The 13,656-nt window shown below is 55.9% G+C and overlaps 2 protein-coding genes across 2 annotated transcripts in view; both read left to right on the top strand.

Annotated features, from left to right (window-relative positions):
• The window catches only part of OAF (out at first homolog), a 12,135-nt gene extending 3,464 nt beyond the window's left edge, over positions 1 to 8,671 (top strand). The window contains exons 2-5 of the mRNA XM_057381778.1: positions 3 to 140; positions 6,330 to 6,464; positions 6,886 to 7,066; positions 8,286 to 8,671. Coding sequence (XP_057237761.1) covers positions 3 to 140; positions 6,330 to 6,464; positions 6,886 to 7,066; positions 8,286 to 8,560 — 729 coding nt within the window. The 3' untranslated portion in view covers positions 8,561 to 8,671. The remainder of the gene's footprint in view (positions 1 to 2; positions 141 to 6,329; positions 6,465 to 6,885; positions 7,067 to 8,285) is intronic.
• Positions 8,672 to 12,614: 3,943 nt separating this feature from the next.
• POU2F3 (POU class 2 homeobox 3) overlaps positions 12,615 to 13,656 on the top strand; it is a 47,085-nt gene continuing 46,043 nt past the window's right edge. The window contains exon 1 of the mRNA XM_057381766.1: positions 12,615 to 12,933. Coding sequence (XP_057237749.1) covers positions 12,648 to 12,933 — 286 coding nt within the window. The 5' untranslated portion in view covers positions 12,615 to 12,647. The remainder of the gene's footprint in view (positions 12,934 to 13,656) is intronic.

A 13,656-nucleotide genomic window follows, 5' to 3' on the forward strand; every position in this document is an offset into this window, starting at 1 on the left:
AGCTGCGGGTCAGGGTGCGGCTGCCCGGCGGGCAGGTGACGGAGGAGAGCCTGCAGGCCGACAGCGGCGCCGACTGCGTCAGCCTGGAGCTGCGGGCGGCCGACGGCGCCCTCGTCACGCTCACGGCGGATTTCAGACAGGTACGGGACGGGGGAGAGCATCCCCGGGGGATCGGGGCAGCGACGGAGCGGGGAGAGCATCCCCGGGGGTTTGGGACAGGTTTGGAGCAGGGAGAGCATCCCCGGGGATCGGGGCAGCGACGGAGCGGAGAGAGCATCCCCGAGGGTTTTGGGGCAGGTCTGGAGCGGGGAGAGCATCCCCGGGGGGTTTGGGGCAGGGACGGAGCGATGAGAGATCATCCCCGGGGGGCTGGGACTGGTCCGGAGTGGGGAGAGCATCCCCGAGGGTTTTGGATAAGGACGGAGCAGAGAGAGCATCCCCGGAGGATTCGGGCAGGGACGGAGCGATGAGAGAGCATCCCCGGGTGCTGCGGGGTCCCGCGGTGCGGGATGCGGGTCCGATTCTGGAAGAGAGCAGAGGCTGYGGGATGGGACCCGCTGCTCCCTGGCACATCGCGGGAGGGTCGGCTCAGGGCTTTTTGTGCATTCTGCGAGTGYTTTTTGTGGGATGAGCGCTGGGGGTGGCGATCCTTCCCGTCCTCTTCCAGACCCGAGTCCATCCCAACTCGGAACTTGGAAAATCTTGACGGGGTGTCCAGGAGCCAGAACCGTTTCAGAGGCACAGAAAGTCCCTCTCATGCGCAGGGAAAAGCCCATCCGTCCTCTCGCACCGTCGGGGGCTTTGTTTGGGCTCTCCCGCCCAGCTCCGGGACAGTTAACCGGGCTCGCTGTCCCCAGCGGTGTCACAGCCGTGACCGGGGCTGCCCGCGCTGCAAACAGCTGCTGAAAGATCCCACTGGGGACGGGAAGCGGTTTCCCAGCTGAGCCCAGCAGYTCTGATGCTCCTGGCTGAGCTGTGAGTAGCAGTTTTGGGTATTTCTGCACAGCTTTGCGTGGCAGGCTCAGCACAGCCGGGCTCGGAGCGGGGTCTGGGTGAGAGATGTTGGGCTGGGGGAGATCTCAGCTCAGGCTTTGGGATCGGGGTGTCTGTGCTGTGCTGCAGCTCTGGGATGTCTCTGTAGTTCCTTGGGTGGACTGAGGGATGTGTSTGACTGGCAGTGGCACTGACAGCACCCTCCCGGCGTGCAGGGAGGTGATTCCTGCTGAGCTAAAGCCCCAAATCCCTCATTTCTCCTGGGCACGGGGTGTGCCCAGCCCGGCTGGATGCARTGCCCAGGGAAGAGCCGTTTGCCCGGGTGGCCCGGCTGTGTTATCTGGTGTTATCTGGTTCCAAACCCCATCCCGGCTGTTTGCTCAGGCGGACTTTGCTTTGCAGCAGGAGGAAGCGCAGACCCACGAGATAGGAAGGTGCTGTGTCCCAGCCCGCTGTGAACCTTGGAGCCTTTTTGCCAGGGATTGTTCTGGTGCCTCTTCCCCTTCCACCTTCAGCCCCAGTCTCCCTCCCAGCCCCTCAAAGGTCCCTTTTCCTCTCTGAGGTGCCAGCAGAAGCCCTGGTGGTTTTAGAACCTCCAAACACTCCAGCTCATGTGGAGGGGAGCAGCCCTGTGACTCTTATTAAAGAAAATATTAAATAATTGTGAGAGGACGCGGCACAGCAGGGAAGTGGAGGGAGGAAGAGCTTTTAAGTCTGCAGGATTGCAAACTTGCACATTCCCAGGCGAGGGAAATCCAAACTTGCTACAGATCCTGCAGGGAGGTCCTTAGGGAGCCTGGGATGTGAGCTGGGCTGAGCTGGTGATTTTGTCATCATTTTTAGTTTGCTTCAGCTCTTTTTGAGAGCTCAGAACTCACCCACAAGCCCAACCGAGTGTGTGTGACCYCTTCCCTCCCTCCCATCCTTGTCAGAGTTTGAGTTTTTCCTGGATTTGGGCTCTCTGGAATATCTGGAATCCACAGCTCAAATCCTGAGCTCCGTGCATCCCCTCAGCCCCTGCTGGAATCCATGGCTTTGCAAGCACCCGGTTTGCAGCAGCACATTCCCGATCCTCACTTCTGGAGCAGCCGGGGCTGACTCCCTCTGCTCCACGCCTTGGGGAAAGGACAAAAAGGAGCGGGGARCTGGCTCTGTGGGGCGGTGAGCAATGTGTGAGCAGCAGCAGCCAAGCAGAGTTCACCCCTCTGACCTGCTGCAGCTGCACCCAGACACTTCCCTGCTCTGGCCGGGATTACACAACTTCTGCTCCACGCTGAAGGTCGTGGGGTTCTGAGCATTCCCAAAACCAGCTGGGGTTGTTGATCTGTGGGCAGGATGCTGGTTTTTTTTTTGGGTTTTTTTTTTTTTTTTTTTTTTTTTGTGTTTTTTTTTTTTTTTTTGGGTTCGTCCAAAGTCAGAGGTTTAATTATTTTTTTATTATTTTTTTTTCCCCCTCTCTGCTGGCAATTTGTGGTTGCCAGACCAGGGGCTGGAGAAGAAAGGAGCTAAAKGAGATCATTGTTCATTGCTCTGCTCCGGCGCTGGTGGGGCTTGAGCAGTGCCTGGGGCTCAGCAGGGCTGGGATTTTCATTGCTCTTCCACCCCTTTCTGCCCTCCAGAGCTGAATCTRGACGAGCTGTGTCCTCTGAGCTCACCAGGTTATTTTTCCTCTTTAGTGCAGCACAAACTGGTCAGTGCAAGCTCAGACTGGGACTCGGTGTTTTCTGGGCAGAGCAGGAGTGACCCCTTCTTTTCTTGCAGTTTGAAAGAAGGGAATGAAAACATTTYTTTTTTTTTTTTTTTTTTTTTTTTTGTGGTCAGGCATAAAATCTATTGCAAAAAATACTGAGGGGGCTCAGCAGCCCTTAATGTTGTGTCTGATGTGAGTGGAGCGATGTTAAACACGCTGAGAACAAAGTGGGTGGGTTTATTTCAAGGTCAGCGCAAAAATACAGAAAAGTTTCATTTCCCTTGTGATTTCTGGAAAAGTGGAGTTGGAAACACAAGGGAGAGAGGATGGGCTGTGTTTTAACCCTGGCACTGCCGGTCCTTTCAGAGTTCTTGCTGAGGAAGCTGATGTTGGGTGAGGTTTTGGGGTGGTGGTGTCAGAATTTCCCCATAGCAGGGGCCGTGTGTTTGGTGACAAAGGACCGGGTGACACAGGAAAGTGTCTGACTGCAGATTTTATCAGAGCGATTTGGAAAACAGGCTCTAATCTGAACAGATAGCAAAAGTAGAAAAAAGAGGGGCATTCAGGACCCTCTGGGAGGGCTCATTARAACACCCTGGTGTTTGTTATTCTGACTTGCACAATCTTATTTGTTGCACTGAAAATGTGCTTTTTTTTCCTCCCTCACCCAGCACATCCTTAATTCGCCTTTAGAGACACCTATATGATACAAGACCCCAAAATTCCTCATTCCAGCCATTTCCAGAGAGAGARAAGGGTTAAAACCATAATCCCCACCCATTGAGGCTGGCTCAGCTGGCCAGACCCCCGGTGTGGATGCAACACCGAGTTCCCTGTGCTGTGCAAACACGTGGAATTGTGGCTGGCTCTGCCTGTTCCCTGGGGCAAAGGCTGCTGCTGTCACCCCAAATCCCCATGACAAAAGTCACTGCAGGGTCCCCACAGCAGCCCTGATGTCCTTGAGGGAGAGAAATTTGGCAGCAAAGGCGAATGGGTTGCAGGGAGGAAGGCACTGAAATGATTTATTTCCCTGGGAACTGCTTTGCTCTGGCGTGGAATGGAGGCGCTGGGCTGCGAGCTGGACCACACAGGCTCCTAAATCCCTGCTGGAATCAACCCCAAAGCTGTTCTAAAACAACCTGAGCTGTTCTCACCCCCCAAATTCCAGCCCCTGCAGGAGCTGACTGAAGAGAGACAAAATTTGGTGATTTCCCTGCTCCTTTTTGCAGTACCTTTGGTAGGGACAGGCAGCCCCGGGATTTTGGGAGCTGGGAGCTCTGATTTTCTTGCTGCCTTTGAGAGCTGTTGTGGCCTTGCTGCAGGACTGATTGTCCTCGAGTTTTTGTCACCCAGCCCCAAGAGCAGCTGCCGAGGAGGATTCCCCACGCCCCCGCCGTGAGTTCACCCGGAGAGTCCCCGCTCTGCCCTGCTGGGACTTGTTCCCTGCTGGGAAATTCTGCAGAAACCCCGAGTTAAAGGTGCTCTACCCACCCACCTTGGCACTGATTCACTGATTTTCTTGCCGGGAAWGAGGTGAGGAGGCCGAGGAGGAGGGGAAGGTGCTCTCTTAGGGGGGAAAAGCTTTGGTGGCTTTTTCCCTGTGGGAAGTGTGGCATCATTTGGAAGCGGCGTGGTTTGGTTCTGAGGCTGCAGGGAGAGTGATCCCAAAGAAAAGCGAGGCTTTGGGACAGAGCAGGGAAAAGAAAARGCTGATTTTGCTCAGGAGAGAGTGGTCACTGCAAGGTCCACTTGGGCTTTGCTCAGAGGTAAAGGTGGAGTTTCTCCCTTCAGAACAACCTGAGCCAGATCCAGGAAAAAAACAGCTTTTTTTTAAGCTGATCATGGCTCCTTCTGCCTTTTTTTTAAGCTGTTTTTTGGCTGTTCCAATGCTGGCTGCTCTGCCCATTCCTGCATCTCCCTTGGTGTCAACAAATGCTCTGGAAATCCCTGGAGTTCAGGCAGAGGGGAGTTGTGAATTCCTCGTCTGCATCAGCCCTGAGGAGGAAGGAGCCGGCTGGCTGAAGGCTRATTCCTAAATAGACGGATCAGGAGGATTAATCAGCTGCTCAGCACGTTCTCATTTTACAAAAATTGCCTCCAACCTGGGAAGTGCTGCACTGTTTTTAATCTCCTGCCTGTGGAGGTTTTCGGCCTGAATGCAAAACGTGGCTCTCCCCCTGCTTGCTTTTTGCAGACTGTTCAAAGGGAATTAGAATTAAATCCGCAGCTGAGGAATATGCTGGAGTCAGCTCCTGGTTTTAGTCTGTTCATCCATGGGCTCTGCATGCTGTGGGAGCTCCCAGCTGGGAGCTGGAAGGCAGCTGGACTAAATGGAGATGGGGAATGTGGGTTTTTCCAGTGGTGCCAGTGTCTCAGTGGGACATGTCCCCATTAAACGCCTCAAAAAAACCCCATAATGATTCCATAGCAATTTTACAAAAATTTTTGGTATCTGTTTCTTCTTGAGAAGAATACTTCTTTACAGATACTTTTTTCTCCTCCATGTGCTGCTCTTGGTCGTGGAGTCAACAAATGCTCCAGCAAAATGATTTCTGCTGTCCTGGGGGCAGAAATGCTGTTCCAGATGTGCCCTGARKCGAATTCCCTTTTCTCTTGTGGGCWTGGGAGAAAAGGCAGGGAATGAGAATTCTGTGGGCAGGAAAGCTCCTAATGGAAAAGAGAACTGCTCCTTTCTGAGGCTGAGAGGGGCTGGGAGGAGCYGGGCTGAGGAGCAGGAGCAGCTCAGAGGGATGTGAGCTCGCTGCTCTCCAGTCTCTGTGTCACTCCTGTCCAGCTCTCAGTGCAGAGGAAAGGCTGCAGGAGCTGCCAAGAGCAGGAATTGCTCTCCCTGTTCCAATCCTGCTCAGCCCATGGAGTTGGATGCTCTGGCACCGAGGGAGGGGATGGCAARTTCCCACAGAGGGCACGGGTGGCACTGAAGGCACAGCCTGAACTGATCCCTGCTAAGAAATCTGWGTTTGATGCCAGAGCAGCGCACGGGGAGCCTTTGCTGCTGCCCAAGGAATTCTGTGAAGTCACTGTGACTGATTCCAGTCTGTTCTGGACAGGACTACAATCCYTGTTGTATAAAATCACAAAATCAGTGACCTGGACAGAAAAGGAGGTTGGCTGCTGATTGTGACAGCTCCTTCTGCCTTCACCAATTTRATTTTCCCTTCTGTTCACATGCTGGTGGGTTCAGGGGTGAGGAACTTTTTCTCCAGGATGCCACTTGTCAGGGAGCCAGGGAGGGAAGGCAGTGGAGGAAATTTGGGGCTGCTTACTCAGTAAAACATGAAGATGATGGCTCTGTGGTATTTGCTCAACAAAACCAAAGGAGGCTCTTTGGTGTTTTGCTTCCCTTCTTGGGAAAGGACAGAATCCCTCAGTGCTGGAGTGGGATGGGACCTGGCAGCAATTTGTCCWTGTCACAGTGAAAATCCCTCTGCAGATCCTGGGGATTCTGCTGCAGGCTTTGGGGTGGGGTTGAGYCTGGCACCGCACCCCTGTGCTCAGGTAGCACAAATATGGGACCTTTAGCTTTGTTTTGGGGCTGGAGTGATCCTTTTTGACCCCACCCTCTCAGGTCACCTCACTGATGGCAGAGATTCGCAGCTCTCACTCCTGGTATTTCTCTCTCCGACAGGAGGTGAAGATTTTCCGTGCCTTGATCCTYGGGGAGCTGGAGAGGGGCCAGAGCCAATTCCAGGCCCTCTGCTTTGTGACCCGGCTGCACCGCAACGAGATCATCCCCAGCGAGTCCATGGCCAAGCTGCGCCAGGTACGGGCTCCATCCTCCCTCCAGATGGGAATTCTCRGGATTTTCCTGCCTGGATGCCCTCCCTGGGTATTCTGCTCTCAGACACACTTCTGATTGCCCCTCCTGCTTGTGGGATTTGCTRTTAAACTGAGCTTTTCAATGGTGTTGTTCTCGTTCTACCAAAGTGCTCGAGGTTTAGTCGAGCCGCGTTTATGTCAGGATTTAGTTGAGCCTGATTTGTGTCAGGGGTGGCTGTGAAAATCCCTGATGAAGTCAGTGCTGACCTGGGACCGTTTATTGGGACAAAACACGGARAAATGGTCACAGGCAGAGGTGAACWCCRTGGTTTCAGCACCAGGASGTTTTTAAAGTKCMTTCCCTCRAAGGTGCACATCRCAATGTGGTGCACCCAGGGGTGAAATTCTGGTGATTTCCCCTGCAGAAAAACCCCCGGACGGTGCGGCAGGCGGAGGAGGTGCGAGGGTGGGAACATCTCAGCATGGACGTGGCTGTCAACTTCAGCAAAGGAGCCCAGCTGAGCTCCCACATCCACAACGTCTGCGCCGAGGCCAAGGAGGCCATTTACACCCGTGAAGAAGAYGTCAAATTCTGGCTGGAGAAAGGTGAGTTCCTGTGGTTCCCCTGGAGCTGGGATGGCTCCTGACAGCTTTCTGGGGTTTTGAGGCACACGTGTCACCCTGCAGCATCCTCTGTGTTAGCAGGCTGGAGTCTTGGTCATGGAGATCTCACTCCTGCTGCTGCTGCTCCCCCGGTGAACCTCATTTGGGRTTTGGGGTGTAACCTTTCACCTTCTCCATTGCCCAGAGGAAATATGTTGGGTTTATGTCTTTTGGCTTCTTTTGCCATTGCTCCTATGCAGATTTGACACTTCCAGCAGTCCCTGGAAACGCTTTTTCCAGCCTCTTCCTCAGCCTGGGGGTTGTGTGGGGACAGCAGTGCTGGTTTTGGTGGCTYTTTCCCTTGGCTCTCCTCCATCCTGAGGGATGTCTGTTCGAGTGCTGCTGCAGGGCTCAGACCTGCTACACCTTGCTTTCTTGGGGTCTTTTGTTTTCCTGTGGTTCCTATTCACATTTAAGTCTCTATTCACATGGAAACGCTCCGTCCAACCTCCTCCTTGACCTGGGGGCCATGTGATGGTGCCTTTAGAGGCTTTTCCCTTTGGCTCTCCCCCATCCTGAGGGCTGTTTTGGTGTTTCCTCCCGCAGGAGTGGGCAGCTCCATGTTCAAGGTGCTGCCACAGAGTTCAAACCTGCCAGACCTCGTGGTTCTCCCATAGTTCCTTTTCAGATTTAACTCTCTGGAAACGCTCTGTCCAATCCCCTTCTCAGCCTGGGGGCCATATGAAGATGCCTTCAGTGCCTCTCTCCTTTGGCTCTCCCCATCCTGAGACCTTTCTGTGCTTCCTCCCGCAGGAGTGGACGGCTCCATGTTCAAGGTGCTGTCACAGAGCTCAGACCTGCCAGACCTCAGGGTCTTTTTTTCCTCATGGGTCCTATCGACATCTAACTCCCTGGAAAATCTCTGTCCAATCCCCTTCTCAGCCTGGGGGCCATGTGAAGATGCCTTCAGTGCCTCTCTTGTTTGATTTTCCCCATCCTGAGACCTTTCTGTGCTTCCTCCTGCAGGAGTGGACGGCTTCATGTTTGAGGTGCTGCCACAGAGCTCAGATCTGCCCGACCTCATGGTTCTTCCATGGTTCCTTTTAAGATATAACTCCCTGGAAACGCTCTGTCCATTTTCTTCCTCAGCCTGGCATGGCTTTAGTGCTTCTCTCCTTTGTCTCTCCCCCATCCTGAAACCTTTCTGTGCTTCCTCCCCCAGGAGTGGACGGCTCCATGTTCGAGGTGCTGCCGCAGGGCTCGGAGGTGCCGGAGCTGCCGCGCTGCCGGCGCTGCCCGGACCGCTGGAAGCCGTGCATCTGCAGCTACTCTCTGAGCCTCGAGTGGTACCCCTGCATGCTCAAATACTGCCGCAGCCGCGACGCCGGCGGAAAAGTGTCCTCCTACAAATGTGGCATCCGCAGCTGCCAGAAGGGCTACACCTTCGACTACTACGTGCCTCAAAAGCAGCTCTGCCTGTGGGATGAGGAAACCTAGAGCGGGGCCGGCCGTTCCGGGRGCAGCTGGAGGGAGGAGAGCTGCTCACGGTGGTGCTTTGTGCCGGGAGGGCTCTGTGTGTGTGCCTTGCCTYKTGTTCTGTTGGGTGCTGTGCTCYKCTGYGGCTCCCCSGGAGCAYGAGGTGCAGATTTTGGGGTGAAACGCAGGGAAAGGGGTGAATCCCAGCCTTGAGCAGGCAGAGGAATGGTCGTGCTGACCCTGTGGTCAAACATCTCAGCCACTGAAGAGCCCCCTCGCTGCCCTCTTGGTGACACAGCAGCGAGGGAACGGCGGATTTTGGGGACCACACTCCCTGAATGAGGAAAGTTTGAATCCCAGCCAAAGCAAGAGGCTGCCTGTAGCTTTTCCCAGTGCCTGACTGGCTGTTCTATCCTCCCTGGATGGAATATCCTCCCTGGCTGTTATATCCTCCCTGTGGATGGAAGATAAAACAGGGGGATATAGCCCAGCATCCTAACGGGCTGCTAATTAGGGCTCTAATTAATCCCTGTTTAGACTAGCAAAGGCCCAACGTTTTGTGTTGGTCTTGTGACTCTTCCACTGAGAAARGAACACCCAGAGACTGGTGAGTGCCACCACAACCCCGTGGCTGCAAGGGGAGAGGAGGATCCCAGGTGGGTTTTGGAGAAGGATTTTACATCCACGTGCAGTTCCGTGTCCTGCTCTGCCAGCTCTTCACAAGAAGCTCTTCAATAACTCTGCTGCTTTGCTGTGCCTTGGTTTCCCCCTCATGTTACACAGGGATGGCAGTGAAGCTGTCCTTGACCCTGGAATATTCCTGGAGGGATCAGACAGAAAGCACTGCAAGTGCTGCCTGGTYCTTTTTCACTCAAATTAGACCAAGCACAGAGGGGAGAGAAGCTCTTGGGGTCTTTAGGAACCTCTGTGCCTCCTGGTGAAAAGCCTTCACAACGTGCCTTTTTGCCTAAAATGCAGGAATTTTTGACAAAAAGAAAAAAAGAATAATTTGGTCGCAATTATTTTTGTATCGATCACTTAAGGGGGGAGGGGAGGAGAAGGGAAAGGTATTTTAATATTGGAACATGAAGTAAAACACACTTGAAATAATTTTTTTTTTTAAAAAAAACAAATTATTTATCATTTGTAAGGTAAAATAAACTGATTTTTTAAAGCAACCTTRGCCTAAAAGTTTTGTTGTGCACGATACTCTGTGTGTGATGCAGTTTGGGTTCCTGATTAGGGTTTTTTTTTCTTTCTGGATAAGTCTCAAACCCGCATCTGGTGAGGAGCCATGGATTGGGGGAGAACATGCAGGAGTTTTTGGCACTCAGCAATGTGACCCCACATTTCAAACAATCTGCATCCTTGCAGATCCTCCATCCCCAGCGGTGGGGGGAGCTTTGAGCTCAATCTCTGCTGAATAAACCCAAGGGTAGGAGCAGTTTCTGGGGTCTGGGGGCTGATCCTCTCTCCGAGTGGTCCCGTGAGATTTCCCTGAGTCCCGTGAATATTCCCGGTGAATTCCTCTGCAGCTCCAGCTGATGTGGGCGGCACTTTTGGGCCAGCCCAGAGCTGCCTGTGGCTGCTGGAGGGAGAAACGTGGAGCTCTGATTCCCTCTAGTGTGGAGAATGCAGGGATGGGACGGGATCTTCCTTCCAGCAGTTCTCCCACCGACAATTCCCCTTTTCTGGGGAAGGGGAAACSGGGATCTGTTCTCTGCTGTCTCAGCTCCTGCTGCAGCAGGACACGGGGGGTTTTGTCCCTSTTTTTGGGGTTAAACCCAGCTCTGGGGGGGCTGTGAGCAGGGTGGGAGAGGATTCCAGGGATTGCTGCCGCACGCACAGGGATGCTGGGGCGGACACAAGCCCGCTCTGGGAGGGTYGGGTCACATCCCAGCGAGCCCAAATGGGTTTTATTTTGTAATTCCGAGCCTCTGGAGCTGCCGGGACCCGGTGCAGTTCCCCGGCCTCCAGCAGTGGGTGCTGGCGGAGCGCGGCTGTGCCCGGCCGGTGTCGGGACAGGGATGCTCCAGGTCCAGCCCGTCCCTGCAGGATCGCGGGATCCCCCCAGCCCTGCCAGGAGGGAACCTGGGCGATTTTTGCAACGTCTCCATGCGGTTTTGTGCTTCCAGGAGCATCCAAAGGCCGAATCTCATAAATCAACAGAGCTCATCCTCCGAGGGGGGAACGAACATTGGCAGCAGGCGAGGAGGAGCACGGTGCCTGCAGTGAGGAGGGGACAGATCATTGGTGACCACCGGGAAAAAGAAAGAGCAGCGCCTTTGATGGGGTCTGGGAGTGATTTCAGCAGTGGACAGAGTRAAACCAATCCTGCCCTGCCTGATGTTCTTATTTCCACAGCAGAAAGGAGCGATGCTGCTGTGATCCATCCCCWGTTTTTCGATTCTTTCTCGCCCATCACCGAAGCTCAGGGTACCCAGGGGAAGGGCTTGGCTGCCACAGCTMTTTGGGCAGAAAAACACCGAAATATTCAAAATTTTCCCGCCGTTTTGAGCACAAAATAAGAGTCAGAAAGAATCATTCTGAGCTGTGTTTGGGGCCAGGAGAGGGCACTGGTGCCTGCCCGTGGCCGGGACAGCATCCCTGCCCAGAGGATGCCCGGGATTCCTGTCCGGCTGGAGATGCAGATCCGCCTTCCTGGTYCGCTCTGGAGAACGCGAAAAGCGCCAGGAAGAGCAGAGAGAGGAGAGAAACTCCTGGTCTGTGAACAAAAGGTGCTCTGATGTGGCGGAAGGACAGCTCCCGTGGTCCCCAGCCTTTCAAACTGGCTGCGAGCCACCGGCAAATAAACTCCCGTTTGACGCAGTGAAAGACACCCGATCACGTCAGCCCTGGGGATGGGGAAAACCCAGACAAAAACASGAGAAAAGCGAGCGGCAGCTGCCCAGGAACGCCGCAGGGCTCCGGGCCCGAGCGGCTGGGCGGGCTGGGGCTGGGTGGCAGCGGTCCAGCCCTCCCGGGTGCCACCCGTGCCAAGCGCCCCGTGTCACCTCGCCGCTTCCTGGAGGCACAAATCTCCCCGGCCCTCAAGTGTCAGTGTGACCCGCCAACCCCCGGCTCCCCTCTGCTTTTTTTCCTGGAGTTTCATGGAKCTCCTGTCCTCCCATCTCCCGGGGATGCCCTCCCTGACCACGCCGGCCCCGCAGCTCCGGACTGGGCTGGAGGTGARGCTGGAGATCCTGCCCGCCCACCCATCCCTTCGGAGAAACCTGTCTTTCCAGGGAGGGAGAGCGGCATGTGGGAAAGCCGAGCGCCCTGGAACGTGAATTACCCAGGGAGAGATGAATGTGTGATAGCTTGTACCTGGCAGCTACTAATTGAGCGTTAACGCTTTCAACAGGGGCTGGAGCCCGGCCCGGTCACACGGGTGTCCCGAGGGGTGCTGGGGTCACCAGGGTGGCACCAGGGAACACCCGTCGCTCTGTCCCTGTTCCTGTCCCTGTCCCAGCCCAGAGCGTAGGTTGAGGTTCTGGCTGAATTTCTGCAGAAGAAGSCAGCGTTAGGGGATTTTTTCTGGCCTGGCTTCTTTGGAAGTTGGTAAATCCTGCAGGGGATGAGGAGGGAGAGGCTGGCTGCCACTCGTTAGGGGACACACGTGTGGGGGAAGGGGGGTGCCCATGTGCCAGTCCTAACCCTGCTCTTCATCTCCAGCCAGAACAGGTTTATTTTTTTTGTTTTTAACTTTCCCTTTTGTGCTGTTTCACGTGGCGCCGAGGTTCAGCCCAGACTGAGGGCACAGCCCCAGTGCCACAGGCTGCTCCGGTGGCTCACCGCTGATATCAGAGTGACCGAACAAAGCCGTTCCTTCCCTCCAACACCTTCCCCGAGGGTGCTGCCCAGCCCGGCTGGGTGCCTCGGCCTCTCCGAGCTGCTCGGAGCCGAAAGGGGGCACAGCAGGGATTTTTGGGGCAGGTGCTGCGGGTTCCTGAGCTCGGCCGAGGGCGGGCGGAGCRGAGCGGAGCAGAGGGGAGCGCCTTTCCTTCCTGCCCTCCTTCCCACCCCACCCCACCCCACCCCGCAGCCTGGCAGCGCTGCAGGGACTCATCCATTCCCGAGTTACTAATATGCAAATGGGCGCTTTTGCATGGGCCTGACGCCAAGCTGCTGGGTGTCAGGGCACCCGAGGGAGCCGGAGGTGGGGCGAGGCGTGGCACCGMGCCGCATGCTCACCTGGCCCTGCATGGCAACAGGCAATGGAGCTCTAGGTCCCTTCGGCAGCGGACCCACGGCCGCTTCGAGAGGCAGCGGGTGGCAGAGGAGGGAGGSCAAACTGGCAGCCCCTGGCAACCTGGGGCTGACGGCAGGAGGCTGGGCACACCGCGGATTTCCCCCCGCCGGCAGGATGGTGAACCTGGAGTCCGTGCACGCAGGTACGGGGCAGCGGCGCCGGGGAGCAGCGCGGGGCTGGGGCTGTGGGCTCGGCCAGGAAATTGGGCTGTTTTGATCGCCGTGACCTTTCCTGGCTCGTCACCCTCCTCTCCCTCCCGCCGGGGTGCCCGGTGAAGGGCCCGCGGTCCTGCCGGGGGATGGATGCTGCCCCGAGCTGTTCAGGGCGCTGCCAAGCCATGCCCACACAAAGCGTGGGTCAGGGGGCAGCTCAGAGCTCTGCTGGTGCCTGGAAAATGAGAATTCGGAGTATCCTGGCAGTGGGATAAAGCTGGGAGCAGGGAGAAGGGATAAATCCACGGAGGGATGCGGCAAGGGTGGAGGGAGGGAGGTGTTTGTGTGAGAGTGAGATGGGACACGGGCTGAGAGGAGRAAAGTTCACGGCAAAGGAGGGAGAAATGAATGAGGAGGGAGTGAGGGAGGCTGGGTTGAGCCAGGAATGAATGAACGGAGACGCTCAGGAGCTCCTTCCAGGGGATCTGACCCAGAGGGGCAGCTCGGGCCCTCTCACATCCCCCCTGAGCTGCCCCCCGCCCTGCAGGGAGCTGGGCAACCAAAGCCATCCCTGGCAAACGCCCCGGGGCCGCGCTGAGCCCCGGCTCACCCCGACAGAGCCACCTGAGCTCAGCCCGGGGGCAGGAGCGCATCCCCGGGCACACGGAGCTGCAGAGGGAGCAGCGTGGGGACAGCCAGACCCCACAGCCCAT

The sequence above is a fragment of the Malurus melanocephalus genome, unplaced genomic scaffold (genome assembly GCF_030028575.1).
Source record: "Malurus melanocephalus ecotype Western Australia unplaced genomic scaffold, MMel_1.1 scaffold_527, whole genome shotgun sequence".
NCBI classification, from domain to species: Eukaryota; Metazoa; Chordata; class Aves; order Passeriformes; family Maluridae; genus Malurus; species Malurus melanocephalus.